The sequence below is a fragment of the Panicum hallii genome, chromosome 2 (assembly GCF_002211085.1).
Source record: "Panicum hallii strain FIL2 chromosome 2, PHallii_v3.1, whole genome shotgun sequence".
Classification (NCBI taxonomy): Eukaryota; Viridiplantae; Streptophyta; class Magnoliopsida; order Poales; family Poaceae; genus Panicum; species Panicum hallii.
Window position 1 is genome coordinate 53,955,727 of NC_038043.1, and position 21,570 is coordinate 53,977,296.

Genomic DNA, 21,570 nt, shown 5'->3' on the forward strand with positions numbered 1-21,570 from the left:
GATAAGCTAGTTCAAAATGCTGTTAAAACATAGTTCCTAAATAAAAAATTAAATTAGTTGTGATCCACAGGCAAAGAGGAAAGAATAGTATGGGAACTATTATTGATATGTCCAAAAAATCCCTCAAAAAAAGGTTCTAGTGGTTGTCTTGGATGGAAAACATGAAGGAATGGTACTTGCAACTTAAAAAAACTTTGTGATGTCATTCTGCAACTCATGTTGTTATGATGGTATTTTCTAACTCTAGCTCTTTTGTGACGATATTTAGAAAAATTAATTCTTGGATAGATTATAGCATTAGAAGCGACTAATAACCAACTCTTTTGATATATTTTGGTAAGTTTGGTGTCAATTTAGTTCATAGAGTATAAGAACTGAGACCATCACAATTTTAGATGAAAAAAAAAATACTAGAACCCTGCTCGAGCTACAACCGCAGTGAGCCAGTGAGATCTTGCTACAGAGAGCAGTTTGCGAATTTGTTGGCATAAGAAAGAAAATAATGACCGCAGTGAACGCCTCAATGGAATTTGATCCGCATGTTTATGCAATAGCTGCAACGATCGCGAGTAAGTTTCACGAATCCATTTATTTATACACATGGATCTCAGCCAGAATACATAGATCACGGCCGGATCAGATCAGATGGCATGGCAGTGCCCATCAATCCACACTGCAAATCTGTCACACTAGCTATACAAATCGGTGAAAGCATCACGCATGGTCACACGAATGTGCAAAATACAATAGAGAATGATCGCTGGAGCGCCGTGCCAACAATATGCGCACGTAAAGCAGCCGTAGTAGCTCATCGATCATGGCTTCGGCGGCACTGGCAGCTCGGGTTGGGGCAGGGGCTGCGGTGGCACCGGCAGCGGCTCAGGCTTCGGCTGTGGTGGCACTGGCAGCGGCTCAGGCTTGGGCAGGGGCTGTGGTGGCACGGGCAGCGGCTCAGGCTTCGGCAGGGGCTGTGGTGGCACGGGAAGTGGCTCAGGCTTCGGCAGGGGCTGCGGTGGTACCGGCATCGGCTCGGGCTTGGGCTGTGGTGGCACCGGCATCGGCTCTGGCTTGGGCAGGGGCTGGGGTGGCACCGGAAGCGGCTGCGGCTCTGGCTTTGGCAGGGGCTGGGGTGGTATCGGCAGCGGCTCAGGCTTCGGCTCCTCAGGCTTGGGCAGGGGTTGCGGGGGCACCGGCAGCGGCTCAGGCATCGGTTCCTCAGGCTTGGGCAGCGGCGGCACGTCGGGCTTCGGGAGCTCCTGCATCCGCCGGGCTGCGTCGCTCATGCCACCGCATGAGAGCAGCAACGCCAGGACGAGCACGAGAGAGGACATGGTTGTCGTGGAAGAAGCCATGGCGCCTTACCGATCAACTCTGTGTGCTGGATGCGATAAACGGGAGGCAGGCTGTGGTATTTATATGGAGGAGCGAGCTCACCGGCGCCGCCGGTGTCGGTGTCGTCCCCTTCTTCGCCCAAGCGATTCGGGTTGGCCAGTGGCCAGAGCCTTTACGTTTCAGCCGTCCCAGCTTCATTTCGCTTCTGTGATCGATACGGCTGCCTGGGCGAACGTACAATTCCAGTCCTGGGATTAATGGGGTTGTTGACGGGTCGGGCGAGAGGTCGCCACATCGGCGTACGCCGGGGTTGCTTGCCGCCCCTTCACGACGTGACGATGCGAACCGCGGGCGCGCCTACCCGGCGCCGAACTGATCGAGCCCCCTCGCCGGAACGGAAAGCAACGAGCGCCGTACGGCGGCCCGGCGGCGGCACGGGTCGCAGTAGCATGAGGTGCACGGGGAGACTCGCGCGGCGTGGGAAGAAGAGTAAGAGGTGGGTCACGCAGCGGTGAGGTAGGCCGTGGCCGTGGGATTCCGACGCGCCAACGCCGCCGCTGCCGTGGCCTTACTTGGGCGCGGCCGGCTGCTGGCCGAGCTCAAGAGTCGTTACGGCGGAGATGATGTGGACGGGCACGAGCTCAAGTGCGCATGGAGTGGCAGCGCCTCCGGCAACCGTGTGATCCTGAGCGGCCGGATCGGCAGGGAAAGGATGTGATCAGTTTGGTGAAGGGAATGGGCGCCTTTGGCGTGCGATCAAGAGGGTGAGAACAGAATTGAACGTTGGAACGAAGAGACTTCATTGAGTAGTAAAATCGTGTGAAGTTTACTTTGAAATCCTTTATTCTAAAATAAACTCTTAATTAGGATTGTATTTGCCTAGTAGAAAGTTGTTCTTTTGCCGCACTCTCAAACAAAAGTGAGAGAGAAACAAAAGCGAATTTCTACTCTCTTAATTTTAGCACAGCTCTTCTGAAGTGTTTCGACCTTGTTCTTATCTCTCCATATGACATGTTTCTCTCTATCTTAATCATATCTCTTACCAATTGCATTCTTTTTTAGTAGTAACGATCAATGGTACTGTCCTACATAGGCGGCGTAGTATCACTTCACTAAACAATCGAATTTTCTCCCTAGTGAAATTGAGTAGAAAGATAAGAATTTCTCGTAGAAAGTTCTAAGATGAATGTTTGAAATAAGGATTTGACTACTTGTGAGTTCGACAAGTTCAAATTTGCAAGTTGAATCCTTATCTCAAACAATCAACTTTGAATATATAGAGAAAGAGAGAATAACTTCGAATTTATCCTGGGTTCTCGGCGTCGAGGTCAGCGAGTGCATCTCTGGTTCGCTCAAAAAAAAACAGAGAGAGAACGTCGAACTCGGCAACACGCACGGCCAAGCTTAAGACGGCAGGTCATGCAGCAGCAAACGCGCTTGACCTCCATCCAGATCATGGCCTGGCGTCGGACCTCCGGGAAGTGGAACTCGGAAATAGCGGGCAGCTCGACCTCGGGGAACGGCAAGTGCACGTCCGGCAACGGAGGCAGCTCTGGTTTTGGAGGCAGGCAGGCAGCTCGACCTTGGGCCACGGTGGCAGCTCGTGCTCTGGCACGGCAGCTCCGGCCCTGCCAGGTGCTCCTCCTCCTCCCCTCGCGCCGCCTCCTCGAGGCTCGAGGTGTCTCGCCGACCATCGACAGCAGCAGTGCCGCGAGAAGGACAGCGGTGATCTTGGTGTTCCTGGAAACCATGATTGTTCATCTGTATCCAAATGCCTTAGCCATGGCCGAACGAGGAGGAGGAGGAGGATGGCACGACCCGCGCGAGGTGACGCACGGTGGCGCCGCGGAGCGAGCCTGAACGCGCATGGCGTCAGTAGGGAACGGATGTCGCCGTCTGGAAGCCCGCGGCAAGGTTGGGGCGTTGCCTCCGTGCGAGAGAACATGAACCCGCTCCGCCGCGGCGTCTGCGCAAGCTCGCCGCCGTCGCCGCCCGAGCACCGAGCTCACAGGAGAAGGTCCTTTATTTTTCATTTAGCCCCCTAGCGGGATCCAACGTTTTAAAATTTACCCCCCTATACTTTATATTTACCACCCTATTTCGGATCGCGATTACTAATCGCGATCCGAGTTTTTGCAATTTAGACCCTATATTTTGCATATTGGCCCCGCTTTTCCTCCTCTACCCGCGTCCGTGCGTTGGCCGCCTCCCGGATCGTCGAGAAGCAATCCGGAGTTACTACGTGTCTCCATCGATCGGTGAAGGAGAAGGATTCTTTCTGCTGATGATCTGTCATGTGTGGATAGTTTGCTCTCGGCCCCTGCAGTCTCTCCCGCTGTCACCTCCTCCTTTGGCCGCCACATGACGCGCTCGTCGAGATGCCAAGTTCGGGATGGAAGCCGCGATGCGGAAGCACGCACCGTCGCCGTCGTCGGAGAAGAAGGACGTCCGTCCGGCGACTTGGGCTTGATGCGACGAGGAAGCCCAAAACAACTGCGAGAGGCGGAGTGTGGTTCCTCCTGGCTAATCCCACCGTTTTTTGGGCTGGATCTGAGTTGTTCCGGGCAAATGCGCCCCCCCCCCCCCCCAAGTGTTGGACTATATTTCCTCCATTCCTCTCACTAGAAAACATTGTACACTCTCGCGCCGACGAACGCCAGGTCGCCAGCAGCAGCGCCGCGAGGAGGAAACCGGTGATCGTGGCGCTCCTGGAAACCATGATGAACTGCGACAGAGTGGCATGGTTCTTAAAGCTTCGAACGAAGGATCTACTCGATTGAGCCAGCGACTTGCGAAATCCCGGCGCTTTGGGGATTGGTTGGTGATTCTGCGCATATGATCTTTTGGGTTTGGTTCCGGCGAGCCGCGCGCCGGCCAGAAGGACAGCTTGTTGATCTCCGTTCGGCTGATGGTTTGGTTGGACATTGAGTGATCTGCAGGCAGGTGATCGCTCGGCGCAATTGTTGCTGTCCTGCGGTGAAAGCTTTATTTGTGCTGTTGTGTGCGGTGACTGCTAACGTGCCTCCATATTTCACAGCATCGTCTGATCAGATCACCATGGTGATAAGTTGAGCAGTGGTCAGATCGTATTGAAACGACTATAGAGAGTAAATTGCAGAGTTAGCAGGCATCCAAAAGCATTGGCCGTGGCCGGAGGAGGAAGAGCGGACGCGACGACCCGCGAGAGGCGCTCCACGACGGCCCGAGCAAGTGCCGTGTACGCCGGAGCGTCGTTTGCGCAGGCGCCGTCGCGGCCGGCGGTGGCTGCGGCCTCCGCACCGCTGATCGAGCTTGACCGCGCCTGTTAGTGGAGCGGCGATGCGGTCAGGCCCCGCCTCGAGGCGTACCCCGAGCAGCCGCCGCGCCCTGCCTCGCTTGCTTGTCAGGGCCTCGGGGCGTACCCCGAGCAGCAGCAACCGCCGCCGCCGCCCTGTCTCGTCGGAGTGCCAGGCAGGGGTAGGAGAGCCGCTTTTACATTTACCCTCCTATTTGGATCGTGATTATTTAATCGCGATCGAAACGAGAGGTAAAGTGAAAATATTGACCCCTAAATTTTATATTTACCCCCTACTTTAGATCTTAACTAATAATCGCGATCCAAAGTAGAGAGTAAATGTAAAATATTTTTCATTTTGATTCCTAGCTTTTACAGATTAGCCCTGGCCCTTTCTCTCTCCACTCCGCCGTCGGCCATCCGTTCGCCGCCGCCCGGGACACCGTCGAGCAGTCGTTCAGAGGTCGCAAGCGCCGTAGATTTCCCTTGGCGAAGGAGGATACGTTTCACATGTTAGCTCTTTGCTGTTCATTCATGGGCAGATGGTTTGCTCTCTCCCTCTGTACCTTCCGCCGGCACTTGGTGTGGTCTCTCGACGAGGTTCGAAGCTGTGACGGCACCGTCGCCGTCGTCGGTGAAGAAGGGCCTCCGACCTGGGCTTCATGCAACGAGCAAGGTAAACGCGAGGCCACGATAGCTCAGGGGCTCGTGCCTGTTGCCTTTACTGCTGTGTGCCGTCTCGGCGGAAACCTGAGGTCCTGAGCTATTCTGACTCCGATCCGCGGCAACTGACTGAAGGTCTGAACCCGTGTGTCGCTTTCAGCGCGGCCCCATGTTATGTATAGATGGCAAGAACGAGCGAAAGAATCATGAACGAACTGAACCTAATGGGCTCTTGGTCTTTGCAGATTGCCGAAATTGCAGAAAAACTTACGAACGAACTGAACTTTCTCAACGAATTTGTTTATCGAAAACAAGACATTGACATGTCCATCCTTTTATTGATAAACTCACCAGGGCTCTCGCCACGCACCAGTACATGGACAAGGAACAGACTACAGAGGACATCACAAGTATAGCAAGTACGTACACACGAACAGAATTCAGACACATGACGACTCAATCGTGCAATCATGGCTTAGCCTCAGGCTCTGGGAAGTGGAACTCGGGAATGGCGGGGATCTCGGGCTTCGGCGGCAGCTCCACCTCCGGCAGCTCGGGCTTCGGCGGCAGGCCGACCTCGGGGAACGGCGGCAGCTCCGGCTTCGGCGGCACGTGCACCTCCGGGAACGGAGGCAGCTCGTGCTCTGGAACCGGCAGCTCCGGCACGGGCAGGTGCGGGGGGAACTCCTCTTCCTCCTTGGGCGCCTCCTCCTCCTCCAGCCTCCGCGCCGCGCTGCTCATGGCGGCGCACGAGAGCAGCAGCGCGAGGAGTACGAGGGCAGTAGAGACGCCGGCTCTCGACGCCATACTGGATCGGGAAGCTCGTGCGACCTGTGAGCTGTAGCTTGGATATGTGAGAACACAGCAGGAGATCGATTGAAGAGGCGATGAGCGACGCGGTACTTATAGCCCATCGCTCGCAGAGGGGTTGCACTATTGCCGGCGCTCGAGGACTTCAGGTTGGTCATCTGCAGACTCGCCGAGCGATTTGGTTGAGAAAGGATCGCAACTGCCTGGAGAGTGCAGGGTACATGTCGTGCGCGGGGACATGTACGAGCACGGAGCTCGCATCGCACGGTTAGGCCACCGGTTCAGAGGAAACAGCATGTCTGCCGGAGCACTAACTCTGTAGGAGGGTACCGGGTACATCTGCATCGGCAGGGCCTAGCTAATCTGAGGCGTAGTAGAGAACCGAGGAGCCGTCATGTTTCAGTCCTGAAAGATGGCCAACTAACGCTCTCTTTTGTCTTTCTTGTGTTCATCTGGTGTTGTCTGATGAATCGAGCACATTAGGGAGTCAGTATCACAAATTCACAATGCTGCAAAACTGATCGAGCACGATGTATGGCATACCATTGAGTAAATTAGTTCCTTGGCCCCAAAAAATTTCTCTTAGTTTCTTGGCCTGTTTTCGATTGAACTTGCTTACTTTGCCTCAAAACGAATTTCGATTCTTGGCCCTTCCGTCCATTCCGTCAGCAACTGCCGTGAGCCAGCTCATAGGGAGCGCGCAAACAGACCAAAGTACCTCTCATGTTTCTCTTTCCATCTACCCAAGCGCGATTTCAATCCTATAGGGATTTGGACGCCGGCTACAGCAAAGGCCGTCACGGGCGACGTCGATGGCCGGCTCCGACGAGGCCCCACAGGCGGATCCACTTGTGCCGGCGCCGGATCCACCATATCCGCGGCACAGCTCGATGACTTGGCTGGTGTCGGTGCTGGCCGCCGGCCGCGCCATCCAGGGCGCCGTGGGCGTGGCGCCAAGGCCGGCGCCCCGACCGGCCGCGCCCGGGGTCCTCCCACCCATGCCTGAAACTCCCATGCCTGACGCGTGTGCGCCACGTGGCCGTCAATTCCCGATGGTCGGGCCACGACACGCCGGCGAAGCCACGCCGTTGCGCGGCCTGCTCAGCCACCCCAGCACCACCTCCCCTCCCTCGCGCGCCTATAAAAGGCCGAGATCGGGCCTTGCTCGCGCCCAAACGGCCGCCGCTCGCCATTGTCAAGCTCGCGCCGAGCCCCCTCCTCCGGCCTCCCTCCGCCCCAACCAACCCCCTCGCTAGCTTGCCCTGCACCTCGTGAAGCCCACCGACTTCACCCCGCCGCCACTCCCCCGTCGGAACCCCACCACCGCCACACGCCGCCGCCGCTGAGCTTCGGCTCACGCCGGCGAGCCCCTTCCGGCCGTCCCTAACTCCAACCAAGCCCCTTCCCAAGTAGCTCGTGTCCCCCTCATAGTCCCCCACTTCCTTGCCCTCGCCGCCGGCGAACCCCCTTGCTGGATTCCGGCAAAAAACCACCCAGCTCCGGCCAAGGGCCACATTGCGAGCACTGAAATATTTTTAGGGTCCTTTATCCAAAACCCAAGGGCCTCTCTGTAAGATTTAGTTTCAAATCTTGAAATCAAAAGAGGTAACTTAGGCATCTCGTGGACGTGTGCACCTTTTTCACGTATAACATGAACCTATCTCATGTTCCATCCTTTGATTCAAAATCATTATGTATGTGTGCACTTCGATTGCCATTGTGGATTTATGTGCAATTCAAATGTTTAGTGTGATGTAATGTGCAAATCTATATGAAAATAATAATTTCATGCTTCAAAATAAAATTATAACTTATTTTGGTAGATTAATGATAATACGCAGCCTAAAATGCTTTACCGTACGCTGCTGCATTCCATTTAGGGCTAGGGGTAAAAGCATCATTTCATATTGCTATTAACACTGTTAGCCTTAAGAATCCAAACGAATTTCATTTTGAGGCCACGGAAGCAAGTTCAATCGAAAAGGGGCAGAGCAACTTTTTTTTTGGGGCCTAGGATCTAATTTACTCCGTACCATTCCAGTGCAACGAGCTCACGGCTAGTAACTGGATCCTACAAGGCACAGTTACTACTTTGACTCCGGAGGCCTCTCCTAGTATGAAACCCTTTCCAGACACGAGCCCCGTTCAAGTCCGTTTCGGTTATGTACACGCACCAGCGCCCACCCTTGTGCATCTGCGTATATGAATCGGCGGCTGCCGCATCGATCCGCAGCCGACCTGGGCTGCACGTCGATCTGCACCCACCAAAGATTTACCTGCAGGCCGGCCGGCCGGCGATGGGATCGGCGCTGGGACGCGACGAGCGAGCCGCAACGGTCGCTGGTCCTGATCCTGCCCCTGCCCCCGCCCCCGCCCCCGCCCCCGCCAGCAACGTCGCTGAGCTGCCGGTGGACGTGCTCTACGAGATCCTGCTCCGCATCCCGGCCAAGGCGCTGTGCCGCCTCCGCCTCGTCTGCCGGTCGTGGCGGTCGCTCACCTCGGACCCCTGCTTCGCCGGAGCCCACTCGTCCCGCCACCCCCTGATCGCCGGCCTCCGCCGCCACGACGACGAGATCCACGTCGTCGACGTGTACTCCGGCGGCGTCGCCAAGACGATACGCGGCCTCGGGCTCACGTGTCTCGACGTGAATTTGAGCGTGCAGGGTAATCTTGTCTGCTTCCTGGCAGCTCCTTGCAAGTACGATATGCAACCACAGGCCCGTATACTAGACCTGACCACCGGAGCCACCACCGTCTTGCCCGACGGCGACATGGACACTCACCTATCGGCGTGCGTACTCGGGCACGTCCCCTCCACGGGGGAGCACAAGGTGCTCCGCGTCGGCTCCCTCTACGCTACGAACCCCCAGTCGTGCGACGTCGTAACACTTGCCACCGGCGACGGCGGCGCCCAGCATTGGAGGGCGACGCCGCATCCTCCCATCTCCGTATCGCTAGATTTCCGGCAGATAGCGGTCGTCGGCGCGGTCGTTTACTTCTTGTTGGATGGCTTCTCCATCCATGACGGTCCTGACGTCAAGCCTGACAGCGTAGCTTCGTTCGACCTGGTGGCCGAGGAGTGGACGCCGACGACCATCCGGGGTCCCCTGAGCACCCATCATCTTGTCGATGCCTTTCTCGTCCACGGTCGCCGGTGGTTGTTGAACTACATCCAGTTAGTCAAGCTGAATGGCTGCTTGGCCATGATCCATCACGACGACCAGTGCTGCTCAATGGATCTATGGTTCCTGCAGCTGCAGGTTAAGATGTGCAAGGGGTCCTGGACCAAACGATACTCCATACAACACGCTTCCCTGTCGAAGTGCCTTCTATTTAGTCTTCCATATCCATTGGTCGTGTTAGATGACGGGAGGATACTGGTGTGGTTTAGAAGGGCTCGTGGCCTGAGATCATATGATCCGATAACACGGACATGGGAAGATCTGGCCGTGCTGGAAGATTATCTTCCCGTGAGTGTGTACGAAGGAAGTCTCTTGCGATCAGGTGTTCAGGGTTTATCCTCTCCAGGAAACACCTAATTGTGACTGTTGTTGATCTCGGTAAACGAAAATGGAAAATAGTGAGTCATTTTTACTTTTAAGTGATTGTGGGTCACGCTGGAGCAATCTGGCTACTCTCTTATCCAAAATGATAGTAGTTGGCTCTACCTGTAACTTTGCTATATATTTTGGTTGCAATGATAAACACACACACGGCTCATGATATTGTTTTTCGCAAATAAAATTACTTATTTATCTGTAGGTGTGAATCCATGACGTACATGTAATCAACAAAGCTATATATACACGAAGTACGCGCTGAGAGAAATGGAAACCACGCTACAAGAACACACAAGGCAAGACACCACACGCAGTACAAGTACACAAGTACGTACGAGGGAACACGTCACGAGTGGGGCGTATATGCTGTAGGGTGTGCAGCCCTGATCGTGCTGCATCATCATGGCTTGGCCGCCTCCGGCTCCGGGAAGTGGAGCTCGGGAATGGCGGGCATCTCGGGCTTCGGCGGCAGCTCGACCTTCGGTAGCGGCGGCAGCTCCGGCTTGGGCGGCAGGTGCGCCTCCGGGAGCGGGGGCAGCTCGTGCTCCGGCACCGGCAGCTCCGGCACGGTCAGGTGCGGCGGGAACTCCGGCTCCTCCTCCTTGGGCGCCGGTTCTTCCTCCAGCCTCCGTGCCGCGCTGCTCATCGTGACGGCGCACGAGAGGAGCAGCGCGAGGAGCGCGAGGGAGGACACGGCGGCGGGTCTCGAGGCCATACTCGATGGATGACTTGTGTGACCAGATTTTTGAGCTAGGATGTAGTACGAGTAAACAGGTGCTGTGGTCTGTTGGGGATGGATGATGATGCGAGGCCGGAGCCATGCTGACATGCTGTACTTATAGCCCAATGGGGTTTGCTCGTGCAGCGTCGCGCGTGTGGCAGGCTCGCAGCTAGCTGCCGGAGTGGCCAATTGGTTGGTCATCTGCACCCTGCGGGCTTCTACAAAGTTGGGTAGCCGGACGATTTGGTTGAGAAAACTGCTGTTAGGCCACCGGTTAACAGGATACTGGAAACGGCACGTCTACACGGAGCACCAACTCGGTACTGGACAGTTTGCTCAGAATCAAACCTATGCTAAACTTCTTGTCAGTAATTTATTAATATAACAAGCTGCTCTCTTTCCTGTTTGTGTTTTTTTTTTAAAAAAAAGAATACTCCGAAGCCGATTGAGTATTAACCAAAGCCGATTTGAGCTATAATACTGAAAAACTGGAAGGCAGTCATGTCTTTACCCTGGATGTGGGAGATGAGCATGGCACTCTTGTAATTTTTTTCCATTTCATGTACTAAGCTTGCTTATTTATCAAGCACAGTAGGATGCAATTTAACAAAACACAGTATTACATGGTCCAAGTTACGGTCTATATCGACTCAGTTAGACTTCAGGCGATAAGTTACTCTGATGGAAACAAACTGCACAAAAATAACGCTGATCACATGCAGTCACAGCCATAAAACACAGCAACCAGCCAACAATCAACTGACTTGTAATTCATGATCTTGGCATAATACAACAATTCTGGTGTCAATTTCACCAATGAAGTAACAAACAAAAAAGTTGAAGAGCAAAATGTAGTGATCCGTTACTATGGATCTTACTTATGCATACTCATGCATAAGTGCATACAAAAATGCCAAGCCCTGTGCTGTATCTTGATCTGACTGAAAGGTTGCATATGTTCCCAACCATAATTGACATTGTTTGGCTTTTAGGTATGGCTTGTTGACCAACATTGTTTGTCATTGCACCTAAATTGTTTCACAAGAGCAAAGCATAAGTATACTAAAGGAAAGAAATAAAATAGAACCATTTGAAACAATGTAGCTTAAGAAAGTTCGAACCTCAGTACCATGGACTCAAGAAGCACGACAGAAAACTTTCACACAATTTCAATACCATATGCGATACATAGCTTGGAATCAGCTCCACCACTGATCACACTGTTCCCTTTCCACCAGTCGGCACATAAAACCTGTAACAGCCAATGTTAGCTAAGCAACTCATTCTATTCCCCTTCCCCTGAAATATGGAAAAAACGAACACCACACAAAAGAATACCTTATCTTTGTGCGAGTCCACGGAAGCCAGTGGCCACTACAACAGGAGCAATATCATTAGCGACAATTTTATGCAACGATTAATGAGCAAATGAGGTAAATAACGAGATTATTAGAATCATACTGCTGTTCTTAGATCCCACAACATGACTTTCCCATCAAATGAAGATGATACCAGATGGAACCAGGAGCTTGGATGCCATTTACAGGCAGTGATCCAGCTTGAGTGAGAGGAGAACTGAAAAACAGGAGCTAATGTTCCTTTTTTTTTGTGGGGGGGGGGGGGGGGGGGGCACACATCAGCTAGTTAGAATAAGGTCCAAGAAAGATAACTAAAAATTGCAGTCACAATATATTTACCAGGTTTGCGAGGGTCCCATACCCTCAGGATGGGGTCAGAGCCTCCAGCAGCAATCAACGAAGAGCCCTCACCGCCACAGTCCAAGCAATTCAGGGCCTTCCCACAAAACTATGAAAAGGTTCAGGTGTAAAAGTTAAATAAGACAGATTTCGTTATCAAACAGAACAAGATAGCTATAATATGAATTTGCAACATTTAGAAGTCAAGAACTAAGTGGAAACTTCCATTTTTCACAGTCTCAGGCAAACTCAAGAGAAAATCATCACTAAAAGTGGAGATGCCGATGAATTTGCATAGGCAAATAGTTTTCTTCTAACTGTTATGCTAGCGGAAAAACAGAACACTGTCCATACACCCCCTTTGCAATACATAGATTAATTTTAAGTGAGGGAAAATCATCAGGAGTCCCTTATGGAAACCAATTACATGGAGCTAACTACATAATTTGGAATATAAAGAAATTGTGCATACCATATTCCATGTTTCTTTCACTGTTTGGACATCCCACTGCCGAACAGAATGATCCCAAGATGCTGAATATATTGTTTGCTGCTCAGGCCAGGTAACAGCAGTAACACATTGTGTATGTCCCAGAAATGTTGAAGTCGCTAAACCCTGGATTACAACAGGATCCAAACTGTGAGATGAGTGGGGCGTATCATGACTTCATGACTGGAAAGAAGAAAAAAAAACTACTAACATAAAGTGGCATCCTTCTTTCTCTCACAACATTAAATACATATAGAAGGTTTTGAAAACCATTAGCCGACCCAAACCCAATAACTGGAACGAATTCATATAATCCTAATTCCTAAAACAGAGGTATGGAAAGGTCGAGAGTAGGGTAGACCACGAACAGAATCATTGTTTTGTAGCTGAGTATCCATATACTTTACAGGTCAGCACCTCAAGGGCAAACCAAATATCAAATAAGGTGATGAAAATACATAACTTCCTAACTCACTCAAAGGTCCGTGAATTCAGAGTAGAATGTAGCTAGTACCTCTAACTGAGACTCTTCAGGTCCAGATGAGTCAGAATTCATCCTTCTCTTCTTCAATGAAACAGCATCACCGTCTTCTTCGGATCCTTCAATTGCCCACAACTTGATGGTGCTATCCCAGGAACCAGAACAGAGCTAGGTACCGAAGGAAGAGGTCAGAAGGAAACGTGGACACAGCAAGTAAAAGTAGCAATAAACATTGATGAGGAAGACCTGATTGAGTGATTATTACCATATCACTTGAAGGGTCTACAGCGATACTTTGAACTGATGATGTGTGCCCACGAAGAATTTTGTAAGCCCCAACTCGCTTTGGGTAGTCCATACTGACCGATGCATCACACTTCAGGAGTCCAAGGCATAATGTAAGATATAAGAAAAATATTATAATGGATCAAGCAAGATTCTGGGTTAAAAGATAAAAAAAATAGTTTCTTTACCTTGTATAGCCGCAATGACCTATCCTTTGAGCCAGTCACTACATGCAGATTGCCCTCAGTTTCAACTCCTGCAATAACATGATTCATGCCAGTCACTTATAAAATAATATGAAAATGTGACAATGAAGCAGAAATAGTTTTTGAACAGATGCCTTTTGTAACATAATGAGCAAAAAGTTGTTATTTCAAGCATGCTGACCTTTATTGATGAATCTGGTAGAAGTAATTGCATCGCTGTGTCCCTCCAAAATTTGTGTGCATACTGCTCCATCTTTCCATAATCTATGTAAACATCGGAAGGGTAAGGCATGCAACAAGTCCACATACTTGCAACAAATCTACCAGAGTTAAATAAAAGATTATGTTTTGAGCTATGCATACCTTGCAAGACCATCATAGCATCCTGTTAATATGAAACTGCCAAACAACAAGTAGTTTAGTAGTAATACAAACCACATGAAAGTAAAACTTCAAATAAAGATTCAAGATGCAAAATGTTCAGTTTAACAACAGAAATTATCAAATTCATCACTGCATATTGCTTCCTCTGATGTGATATTATAGAGGTGGACAAGTGTTCTATTTGATTATTAACCCTAGCTTCCTCAAGTACATCTTCCTAAAGTTCCTCTAGCTAATCTGGTGGGTGCTATATTTTACAAACCAATGTCTATGTTAATTGGTGATTGGTCACTATGATTAAAGATGGGTGGTACAGGAGACAAATGAATTTTGTATGTAGAAAGGGAGATAATCTCAATAGGGTACGTTGGTCATCCTGAGATTTACTACTCAAGTAGGTGGAAAGAGCAGCAGCAAAACAAGAACAGCATGCTTGTGTGCAAAATTTAGCTGAAGTGCACCAATGCCAGCATAGTCAAAATAAGTATCCAGAGAGGTATTTGCGCGAGCAGGGTCATCTGATTCTTTTCAGAAACCAGCTGAACTAAAACCCAACGCAATCAAGTTTCTGCACCAATTAATCTCCTACCAAACTAAGGCACATTGATCAAATTCAGAATTAAAACCCAGGTCATCCAGACAATTCACATGTTGTGAGGAATAACAGGGGGAAATGGCATTCCTATCCAGATAAGTTATTTCCACAGATATCAGACTGCACACACACGACAAGGCATAAACCATACCTCGGGTTTGATCCATCGACCGCACTAACCCAATCATCATGGGGGCAGGGTTCCTCCTGCTTCCTTGGTGCCACGGCTTTCACATACTCGAGCTCAAGCACCCTCTCCTGCAAAACATTCACCCAATCCTCGCACAATTTACAACCACATCCTGATTCCTGACACAACTACTCCTCCGGGAGAAAAAACAAGCGTAAAGTAAAAAATTCGCACCGCCGAGATGCCCTTGGCGAGGAGGAACTGCTGGAGCGGCAGCCGCACGAGCTCGCCGTCCACGAGGAAGTCAAAGGGCCGCGCCTGGTGGTCCGGTTCGGCTGCGCAACGGGAGCAAGTGAAGGGTTAGAACTCAGTGGCTCGTACAGCTCTATGGATAGCTGGGATTCGGCCGTGGGGCGCTCACCGGCGGCGAGGAGGCTGTTGACGATCTCGGAGAGGCCCATGCGGGAGAGGTCGGCGGGGACGGCGATGGCGGCGGGCGGCGCCCGTAGTGGGGGCGGCAGCTTGGTGACGAAGCGCACGCGCACCTGGCGCGAGGCGTCGGCGTCCATGGCTGCGACGGCGGACGGGCGGGCGGCGAGGAAGTGGTGGGGGTCGGCGTGGCGGCGGCGGGAAGGGTCGGGGAAGGGTTTTGGGAGTTCGAGCCGTGGGGTTTAGTCGGTTAGGGTTTCAGAGATTGCTGGCCCCAGTTTCAGCGAGACGACGGGGAGGGTCAGAGGTATTGGGAAAATGGGGGGTTCAAATTTTTCGATAAGCCCCTCTGCCTACTTTTTATTTATTTCCTGAGGAGTACTTGTGTTCGTGTTTATGTTCTTTTTAGTTTTTTAATTGACTTTCTAAATATCGCCGAAGTTCAATTTTTAACTCTAAACTCTAAACCTGGATATTTTGGCACTGAAGCTATCAAAATCATTTGTTTTCCATCCTTGGACAGTTTCAAAGATTTTTTTTTGTCGGTTTCAAAGACTGGTTTGACCGATTTTGCGCATGCCATCCATCACCGCTGTGTCAGCATCTTATCTATTTTCTTTTACCCTCTTGTTCTCTTGCTGTTGAGAGATGTTCAGTTGAGTTATAAATATCTTCTCGAGAATTGTCTATGAGTTATTATATACAACTTTTAAGTTGGTTGAACTGTCTCAAAGAAACCCATGTCCTCTTCTCCCTCTCAAAAATAACACACATCCGGCCCACATCACCACACCCCGACCGAGCGTGAGAGATACAAATTGGCCCAGCCCAACCTCGTCGACCAGACAGCGAGCGTTTCTCTGCCAGGCCAGGGCAAGGATTTCGGCCTGAAGAAGCACAGTTTTTTTCCTTTTTTGATAATTGAAGAAGCGCAGATGGTGGGTGGTGGAAGGAAGCGGGGTCACCCGCAGCAACCGCACAATTCTCTCGGGCTCCCTCCGTCCTACCTAGGCAATGGCGTACGTGCGCCGATCACCGATCAATGCCGGTGCCACGCTACGGCATACCTGTACCAGCCTCGGAGGCGGCCCCCTCTGCCGTGCCGCGCGGTAATGAGCGGCGAAAGTTTGGTCCGGCAGAGGCACGGTGGTGACCGCAGCCATGCTACGGCGGCTGGTGGGCAGCCTCCCCCTCCATTCGCGCAGGCCGCCGGCCGCCCGCCCACGACCACGTCCAACCAGAAAGAGAGACAGAGCCAATCAGTCAGCGGCAGAATCTGATCAGGGCCGCGCTGGGATCAAAGGGCTACGGCCACTCGGACAGTCGGGTCACACAGACACAGACACAGACACAGACACACGCACCAGCGTGGAGTGGGGTGTCCGCCTCCGACTCTCCCGTCCGTTTGGCTCTGACAGTGTCGGTAATTTCTCGTGTTCAGGGGAGAGTAAGAGCTGTCCATCGGCTCCTTGGTGGTTCATGCCCTACCGTTTAAGATGTTTGGTGAGACCGTAGTACATGCATAGTAGTCAGCAACAGCAGTGCGGTTTCGTCTCGTCAGCATGTCTCCCAAGAACATCCACAGGAATGCGGATTTTCAGTGTCCATCAATAACCAATTTATTTCAGTCCCGTTACTCCGCAATTAACTCCTCAAGAAAAAATAAAAATGACATGCTGACCTCAGCATCTCCGTCCAGAAGGCGCGAAACCAGATTCTACATTACGAAGATTAAAATTCCCCGGAGAAAAGCATATAAAATCCCGCGCCAAGAATCGAATCTTTTTGCAAAGCTGCACGCACGGAAAGGGGAGGTGCCGTCAGGAGAGGAAATTCCACACGAAATACGCTGGCTTGGCTGGCGATGGCATTGCTGCTGCGGTGGGCAGGCAGGAATAGAATTGGAACCGGTAGGCGCCCGTGCCAGATCAAATACACCGAAGCGGAAGCACGCGTGCTCCTCCTACCGCCGCTCTTGTCCTCACCCGGAGGGAGTGACCCTGCCAGCCGCTGCCACTGCGCACACACTCCTCTCCCGAGAACACGGCTACACTCTGCTCGGGGCATCTCCTCTCTCTCTAGAAGAGGAACAAGCAGCTGGGCCGAGCGCAGTTGCCCCATCTCTCTCTCTTCCACACGAATCTCTCTCCATCCCCGGAGTTCTCTCGCGTGCCCGCAGGGGCGTTCCTTGGGTGATCTTCGGTAGCGGCGGACCATGAAGGCGCTGGTGGTGGCGGTGGTGCTTCTGCTCTCCTCCACTCTCGCCGCGTCACGTGAGCCACCTTTCGTTTTCTAGCCTTTCTCTCCCCTTCTGGCTTCTCTCTTGGATGTTGTAAGCTTTGACTTGCATAATGGCTGCGGACGCTTCTTTTCTGTTTGTTTGGGGAGCTTGTTGTGTGGAAACCTGGGATTCTCGCTGGTTATCTTTGGGACGAATCACTTCTAGTTCTTTCTACTGTGTTCTAAAATGTGGGACCTCTCCAGTTCTGGTTCTTCCGCTTGTTGTCGTGTATTCGCGTTTTTGAGACAATAAAAATAGTTTTCACAATTTTTTTTCTTGTTTTTGTGGAGGAACCAGATGCTGTACCTGAGATGTACTGTTTTTTTTCTTTTTACCATGGACTTCTTTCTAGGTTCCTTTTAGTTACATTTTTCAAGCCGCGGTAGTCATCCGCTGCGTCTCATTTCAGCATTCCCCCCTCCGGTTTCGAAGAGATTCGTTCAAGAACAGAGCAAAGAAGAGGAGAAATTTCTTCTCGTTTACTAATGCAGATTGGACTCGTCCCCAAAAGTGCTTCGGTTCCTCCCCTTTTTCTGCTTTTGTTTAACTGACATGCAGCACAAAACTTACACGAAAAGCTAGGATTTCCGTTGCGAAAGTGGCGTGCTCTTCTTCCTTTCTTCATGTGCAAACCTCACTCCATATGCTGCCTTTCGTCGCATTCCCCTGGCCTGCTCTGCGGGTCATCCATCCTGAAATGCCCGAAGCTTTCCTGTAATTCTTTTTTTTTTACCATGTTGTTGTGCAGAATGGTGCGTGTGCAGGCAGGATGCGCCGCAGACCGCGCTGCAGAAGACCATCGACTACGCCTGCGGCGCGGGGGCGGACTGCAACTCCATCCATGAGAACGGGCCGTGCTACAACCCCAACAACGTCCCCGCGCACTGCTCCTGGGCGGCCAACAGCTACTACCAGAACAACAAGGCCAAAGGCGCTACCTGCGACTTCACCGGCACCGCCACCCTCACCACCAGCGACCCAAGTAATGGCCCTCACGTTTGAATTACCCTTGCGTTCAGGTTCACTATCAACTGGTCGTGATCGTCTGATTGAGTAGCAGCATCTGCATGACATGCGTTGCAAGTTGCAACTCCAGTGGTTGGTCTCTTGCCGATTTAGAAATGGCAACAGAAAGCGGGCGGCACGGTTCACATACTCATTTTCTGTTGCATTGCATCTCTGAAGTTTGATAAACGTTTTCTGAACTTATGGGCTTGTGCCATCTACAGTCCTAAAACTCTTACTTTTTCCATGGAAGGCTGCGAATCTGATCATTTTGGTACATTTGATTTAGTTATCAGTTAGTGTGAGTAAAAGCTATCCGGGTGTATTGGCCAAGCTTCAGGGAATCAGGTTCTGTACATGTACTGATTAGGCTATTGATGTGGACTGGCTTAACTAAAATAGTAAAATCGAACCTTTGTGAATAATTTCAGGAAAAATTTGCAAAGTTCAAAGCTGCTGCACTGTGCTTTGTTTGTTTGGTGTGTGCTTGCAGGAATCGGCATGATACTGAAGTCAATATTCATGTCGTCTAGCATTGCATCTCTAAAGTTTGTTAAAGATTTCCTAAAATTGTGTGCTTGTGCCACCGATACTCAGCATTTGACATGGAAGATTGTGAATCTGATCATTTTGGTACATCGCATTTAGATATCAGTTAGTGCGAGTAAAAGCTATCCTGGTGTATTGGCCAAGCTTCAGGGAATCAGGTTCTGTACAGGTACTGGGTTAGGCTGTTGATGTGGACTAGCTTAACTAAAATAGCAAAAATAGAAACTTTCTGAATTGCACTTTATATTCTTTGGTGTGTGCTGGCATGAAAGTGCATTTATTTTTTCTTCTTCTCTGCAAAAGGAAGGTCATAAATTGCAGTATGATGAAGTCAGTTTTGTTTTTGCCATTTTAATTGTTTGTTCATTCAAAAGACAGATTCCCGTGCCTTACATGATGACTATGTATTATTTTTTGCATGTTCTTCTGGCTGGTGCCACTAGCCATTTTATCACTCAATCAGATTTTTTTTTTTGAAAGAACTCAATCATAGTCTTGGTTGTATCTTATATGACCTTTATGTTCTATCACTTTCAGGTTCTTCTGGCTGCTCTTACCCTACAAGTGCAAGGTACATATTGAACTTCAGTTTAATTAACTGTATACCATGATCCATGAACTACTTACTACTGCCACTAACGACTGGTTGAGTAGTTCATATTTCGAAATGTGCACTTTGGGAACTGGCACCCCCATGAAACCTATGCATCGTCTTGAATTAGATCTTTCGTAATGCAGTTTTGTGCACTGAATTTTAATTGATGCTCTACCAAACTAGTAAATTCTGGAATAAGAAACTGGAATGTATACATCAGGTCAGTTGCATTACAGGAACATTCAACATGCATACCTATGAAAGAGGCTATGAATTCCCAGATTTGCAATTGCACGTTTGGATGTATGCCTATACTTCTTCATGGTCATTGCTGTCCCTATTTTTTTGAAACCCATTTTTGTCTTTGTTATGCTTCTATAGTTCCATGCTAGAGATCCCTTTACAATTCTGCATCATGAACAACTTTGACTTACAGCAGAGAGTTCAAGCAGCAGGTGGCAGCATAAAAGACACAGCTAATCCATCATCCAGATGATCGTCATAGGAATTGCAGAACATTCAGCATACACTTGAATCAATGTTACCAAAATATTAACAGCATTGCCTTCCTTATACAGCGCTGTTGGAACAATGACCCCGACGACTGGAGGCGCAATGGGAGGAACCCCAGGAACAGGAACCTTCACGCCCGGTGCTGGCACCACCGGCACTGGCATGGGAACCGGCACTACTACTGGGACCACTGGCACTGGGTTCGGTCTGGGACCAGCAGGCACGGGTGCCGGCATGGACACTGCAGCTGCGGGCTTGCTCCCAAGGGCTGGGCTGGTCGCCGTCCTCACTATGCTCCTCTCCGCCATCGCATTCGCATGACATTTGACCCCTCTAGACAAGACCCTACTCCTCCTACCTGCTAGTAGAAAGCACACCACCCATGGAGTGCTCTGATGATCCATGGAGAAAGGAAGAGAAGCCTAGTGCATCCTGTCCGAAACTCCACTAGTGCCTAGTTGGTGTTTGGTGCCGATGGGGTTCATGGGTGGGGTGCTGTTTTGTTTCTCCGTGACCGCACCATGTTCTTCTGCGTACTCTGTAATTTGGTAGGATGGCTGTCTCTGTCATGCAAGGACGATTGTCTACCTTTTTATTCTGTCATTAATCATGTAAATGTAGGGAAGCCAGTAGGTTAGCTCGAGGCTGGTTGCAATGAAAATGCTGCTGGGACAATGCCATGGTGAGCTTTTCATCAACTTGCATGTCATCAGGCTGTTCACCCCTGTCGCCCTGCCGGTGGCTCATGTCCTGCTGTGCCTCTTAAACCTGCAAAAATCGAGACTAAATTAGAACCATGTGATCTCCAGAACATTTGATGTTTTTTGATCGATTCTTGATACAAAGGCTCACAGCTCTCCTTACCACTATAGTCTTGAAAAAGAAAGCACGGTACTTCCATTGTTGGTGCCGATGGGCCTTGTTATCAGAGGTTCAGAAGATTTTTCAAAAAAATAAAAAAAATCAGAAGTTCAGAACATGGCGGCAACGCAAGTTGAACATGTTATCGTTAGGTGGCTTGGCGCGTCAGGTTCGTCTGGCTCGGTCCCTTCCTCTGTCACCTCCTTGTTAGTTGTTGCCTTGCTTAAAGCACAGATTCGCGGTAGATGCTGCCTGTAGGCAGAGGCACACACTTGCAATCGCAAGCTTGCAAGTCGCAGACGACCCCACGGCCGGGACGGGCCGAGCAGCCGAGCGGTGCTTGCCGTACGGAGGCGCCCCGGATCCAGCGAGGCCTGATCTAATCAGCCGAGCTGCGTGCGTGACGGGCATGATGAATGGCGCAGCGCGGTCAGCCTGCCTGATTGCGCAAAGCGACGCACTCGATCGTGGCCGGGCGTGGCGTGCCAATGGCCCGAGGCCCCGATGCGCCATGGATCTCCCTCTCCTCTTCCGCCCCGAGGTGCTGGATCCGTGCAGACGCACATGGTGCCGCGCAGCGCAGCTGCATGATTAGCGCGCACCTGACGGGGGCCAGTAGAGCGAGGCGAGTTACCGCGGGCGAAGGGTAGTAATGGCGCGCAGCAGGAGGAGCAGGCGCGGCGAGAGCGGGCAGGCAGGCAATCATGCG

At 51.0% G+C, this 21,570-nt stretch overlaps 4 protein-coding genes across 5 annotated transcripts; 1 reads left to right on the forward strand and 3 right to left on the reverse strand.

Annotated features, from left to right (window-relative positions):
* Positions 1-526: 526 nt before the first annotated feature.
* On the reverse strand, positions 527-6,131 carry LOC112881311 (protein PELPK1-like). The gene is made up of 3 exons (XM_025945980.1): positions 5,750-6,131; positions 3,988-4,057; positions 527-1,357 (listed from the first exon to the last, which is right to left on the reverse strand). Exons 1-3 carry the CDS (start codon positions 6,074-6,076, stop codon positions 816-818), a joined length of 939 nt encoding a protein of 312 aa, XP_025801765.1. The 5' UTR covers positions 6,077-6,131; the 3' UTR covers positions 527-815.
* Positions 6,132-9,804: 3,673 nt separating this feature from the next.
* LOC112882958 (protein PELPK1-like) lies at positions 9,805-10,433 on the reverse strand. Its single transcript, XM_025948159.1, has one exon. The coding sequence runs from the start codon at positions 10,352-10,354 to the stop codon at positions 10,040-10,042; it is 315 nt and encodes a 104-aa protein (XP_025803944.1). The 5' UTR covers positions 10,355-10,433; the 3' UTR covers positions 9,805-10,039.
* A 658-nt stretch (positions 10,434-11,091) lies between these two features.
* Positions 11,092-15,340, reverse strand: LOC112882953 (ribosome biogenesis protein WDR12 homolog). Of its 2 annotated transcripts, none has more exons than XM_025948155.1 (14): positions 15,050-15,340; positions 14,863-14,963; positions 14,650-14,756; positions 13,883-13,918; positions 13,701-13,783; positions 13,502-13,569; positions 13,294-13,404; positions 13,062-13,196; positions 12,530-12,673; positions 12,058-12,166; positions 11,822-11,958; positions 11,699-11,734; positions 11,490-11,612; positions 11,092-11,388 (listed from the first exon to the last, which is right to left on the reverse strand). In XM_025948155.1, the coding sequence occupies exons 1-13, from the start codon at positions 15,195-15,197 to the stop codon at positions 11,520-11,522; spliced, it is 1,308 nt and encodes a 435-aa protein (XP_025803940.1). In that variant the 5' UTR covers positions 15,198-15,340; the 3' UTR covers positions 11,092-11,388; positions 11,490-11,519. The 2 variants fall into 2 exon arrangements, with proteins under 2 accessions (XP_025803940.1, XP_025803939.1); XM_025948154.1 differs by having other exon boundaries at positions 11,482-11,612; positions 15,050-15,339.
* A 1,630-nt stretch (positions 15,341-16,970) lies between these two features.
* LOC112882957 (PLASMODESMATA CALLOSE-BINDING PROTEIN 3-like) lies at positions 16,971-20,709 on the forward strand. The gene is made up of 4 exons (XM_025948158.1): positions 16,971-17,330; positions 18,087-18,320; positions 19,430-19,463; positions 20,066-20,709. The coding sequence occupies exons 1-4, from the start codon at positions 17,273-17,275 to the stop codon at positions 20,319-20,321; spliced, it is 582 nt and encodes a 193-aa protein (XP_025803943.1). The 5' UTR covers positions 16,971-17,272; the 3' UTR covers positions 20,322-20,709.
* The last annotated feature ends 861 nt before the right edge of the window (positions 20,710-21,570 follow it).

Coding starts and splice junctions, on each gene's coding strand:
- LOC112881311 (XM_025945980.1), bottom strand. CDS start 6,076: ATGGCGTCGAGAGCCGGCGTCTCTACTGCCCTCGTACTCCTCGCGCTG. Junction 4,058..5,749: donor TCCACTTCCCAGAGCCTGAG/GCTAAGCCATGA, acceptor ACTCTGTCGCAG/TTCATCATGGTTTCCAGGAG. Junction 1,358..3,987: donor GCTGCTGCTGGCGACCTGGC/GTTCGTCGGCGC, acceptor TTGATCGGTAAG/GCGCCATGGCTTCTTCCACG.
- LOC112882958 (XM_025948159.1), bottom strand. CDS start 10,354: ATGGCCTCGAGACCCGCCGCCGTGTCCTCCCTCGCGCTCCTCGCGCTG.
- LOC112882953 (XM_025948155.1), bottom strand. CDS start 15,197: ATGGACGCCGACGCCTCGCGCCAGGTGCGCGTGCGCTTCGTCACCAAG. Junction 14,757..14,862: donor TCGCCAAGGGCATCTCGGCG/GTGCGAATTTTT, acceptor AATGTTTTGCAG/GAGAGGGTGCTTGAGCTCGA. Junction 13,919..14,649: donor GTCGATGGATCAAACCCGAG/GTATGGTTTATG, acceptor GTTGTTTGGCAG/TTTCATATTAACAGGATGCT.
- LOC112882957 (XM_025948158.1), top strand. CDS start 17,273: ATGAAGGCGCTGGTGGTGGCGGTGGTGCTTCTGCTCTCCTCCACTCTC. Junction 17,331..18,086: donor CTCCACTCTCGCCGCGTCAC/GTGAGCCACCTT, acceptor GTTGTTGTGCAG/AATGGTGCGTGTGCAGGCAG. Junction 18,321..19,429: donor CCTCACCACCAGCGACCCAA/GTAATGGCCCTC, acceptor TATCACTTTCAG/GTTCTTCTGGCTGCTCTTAC.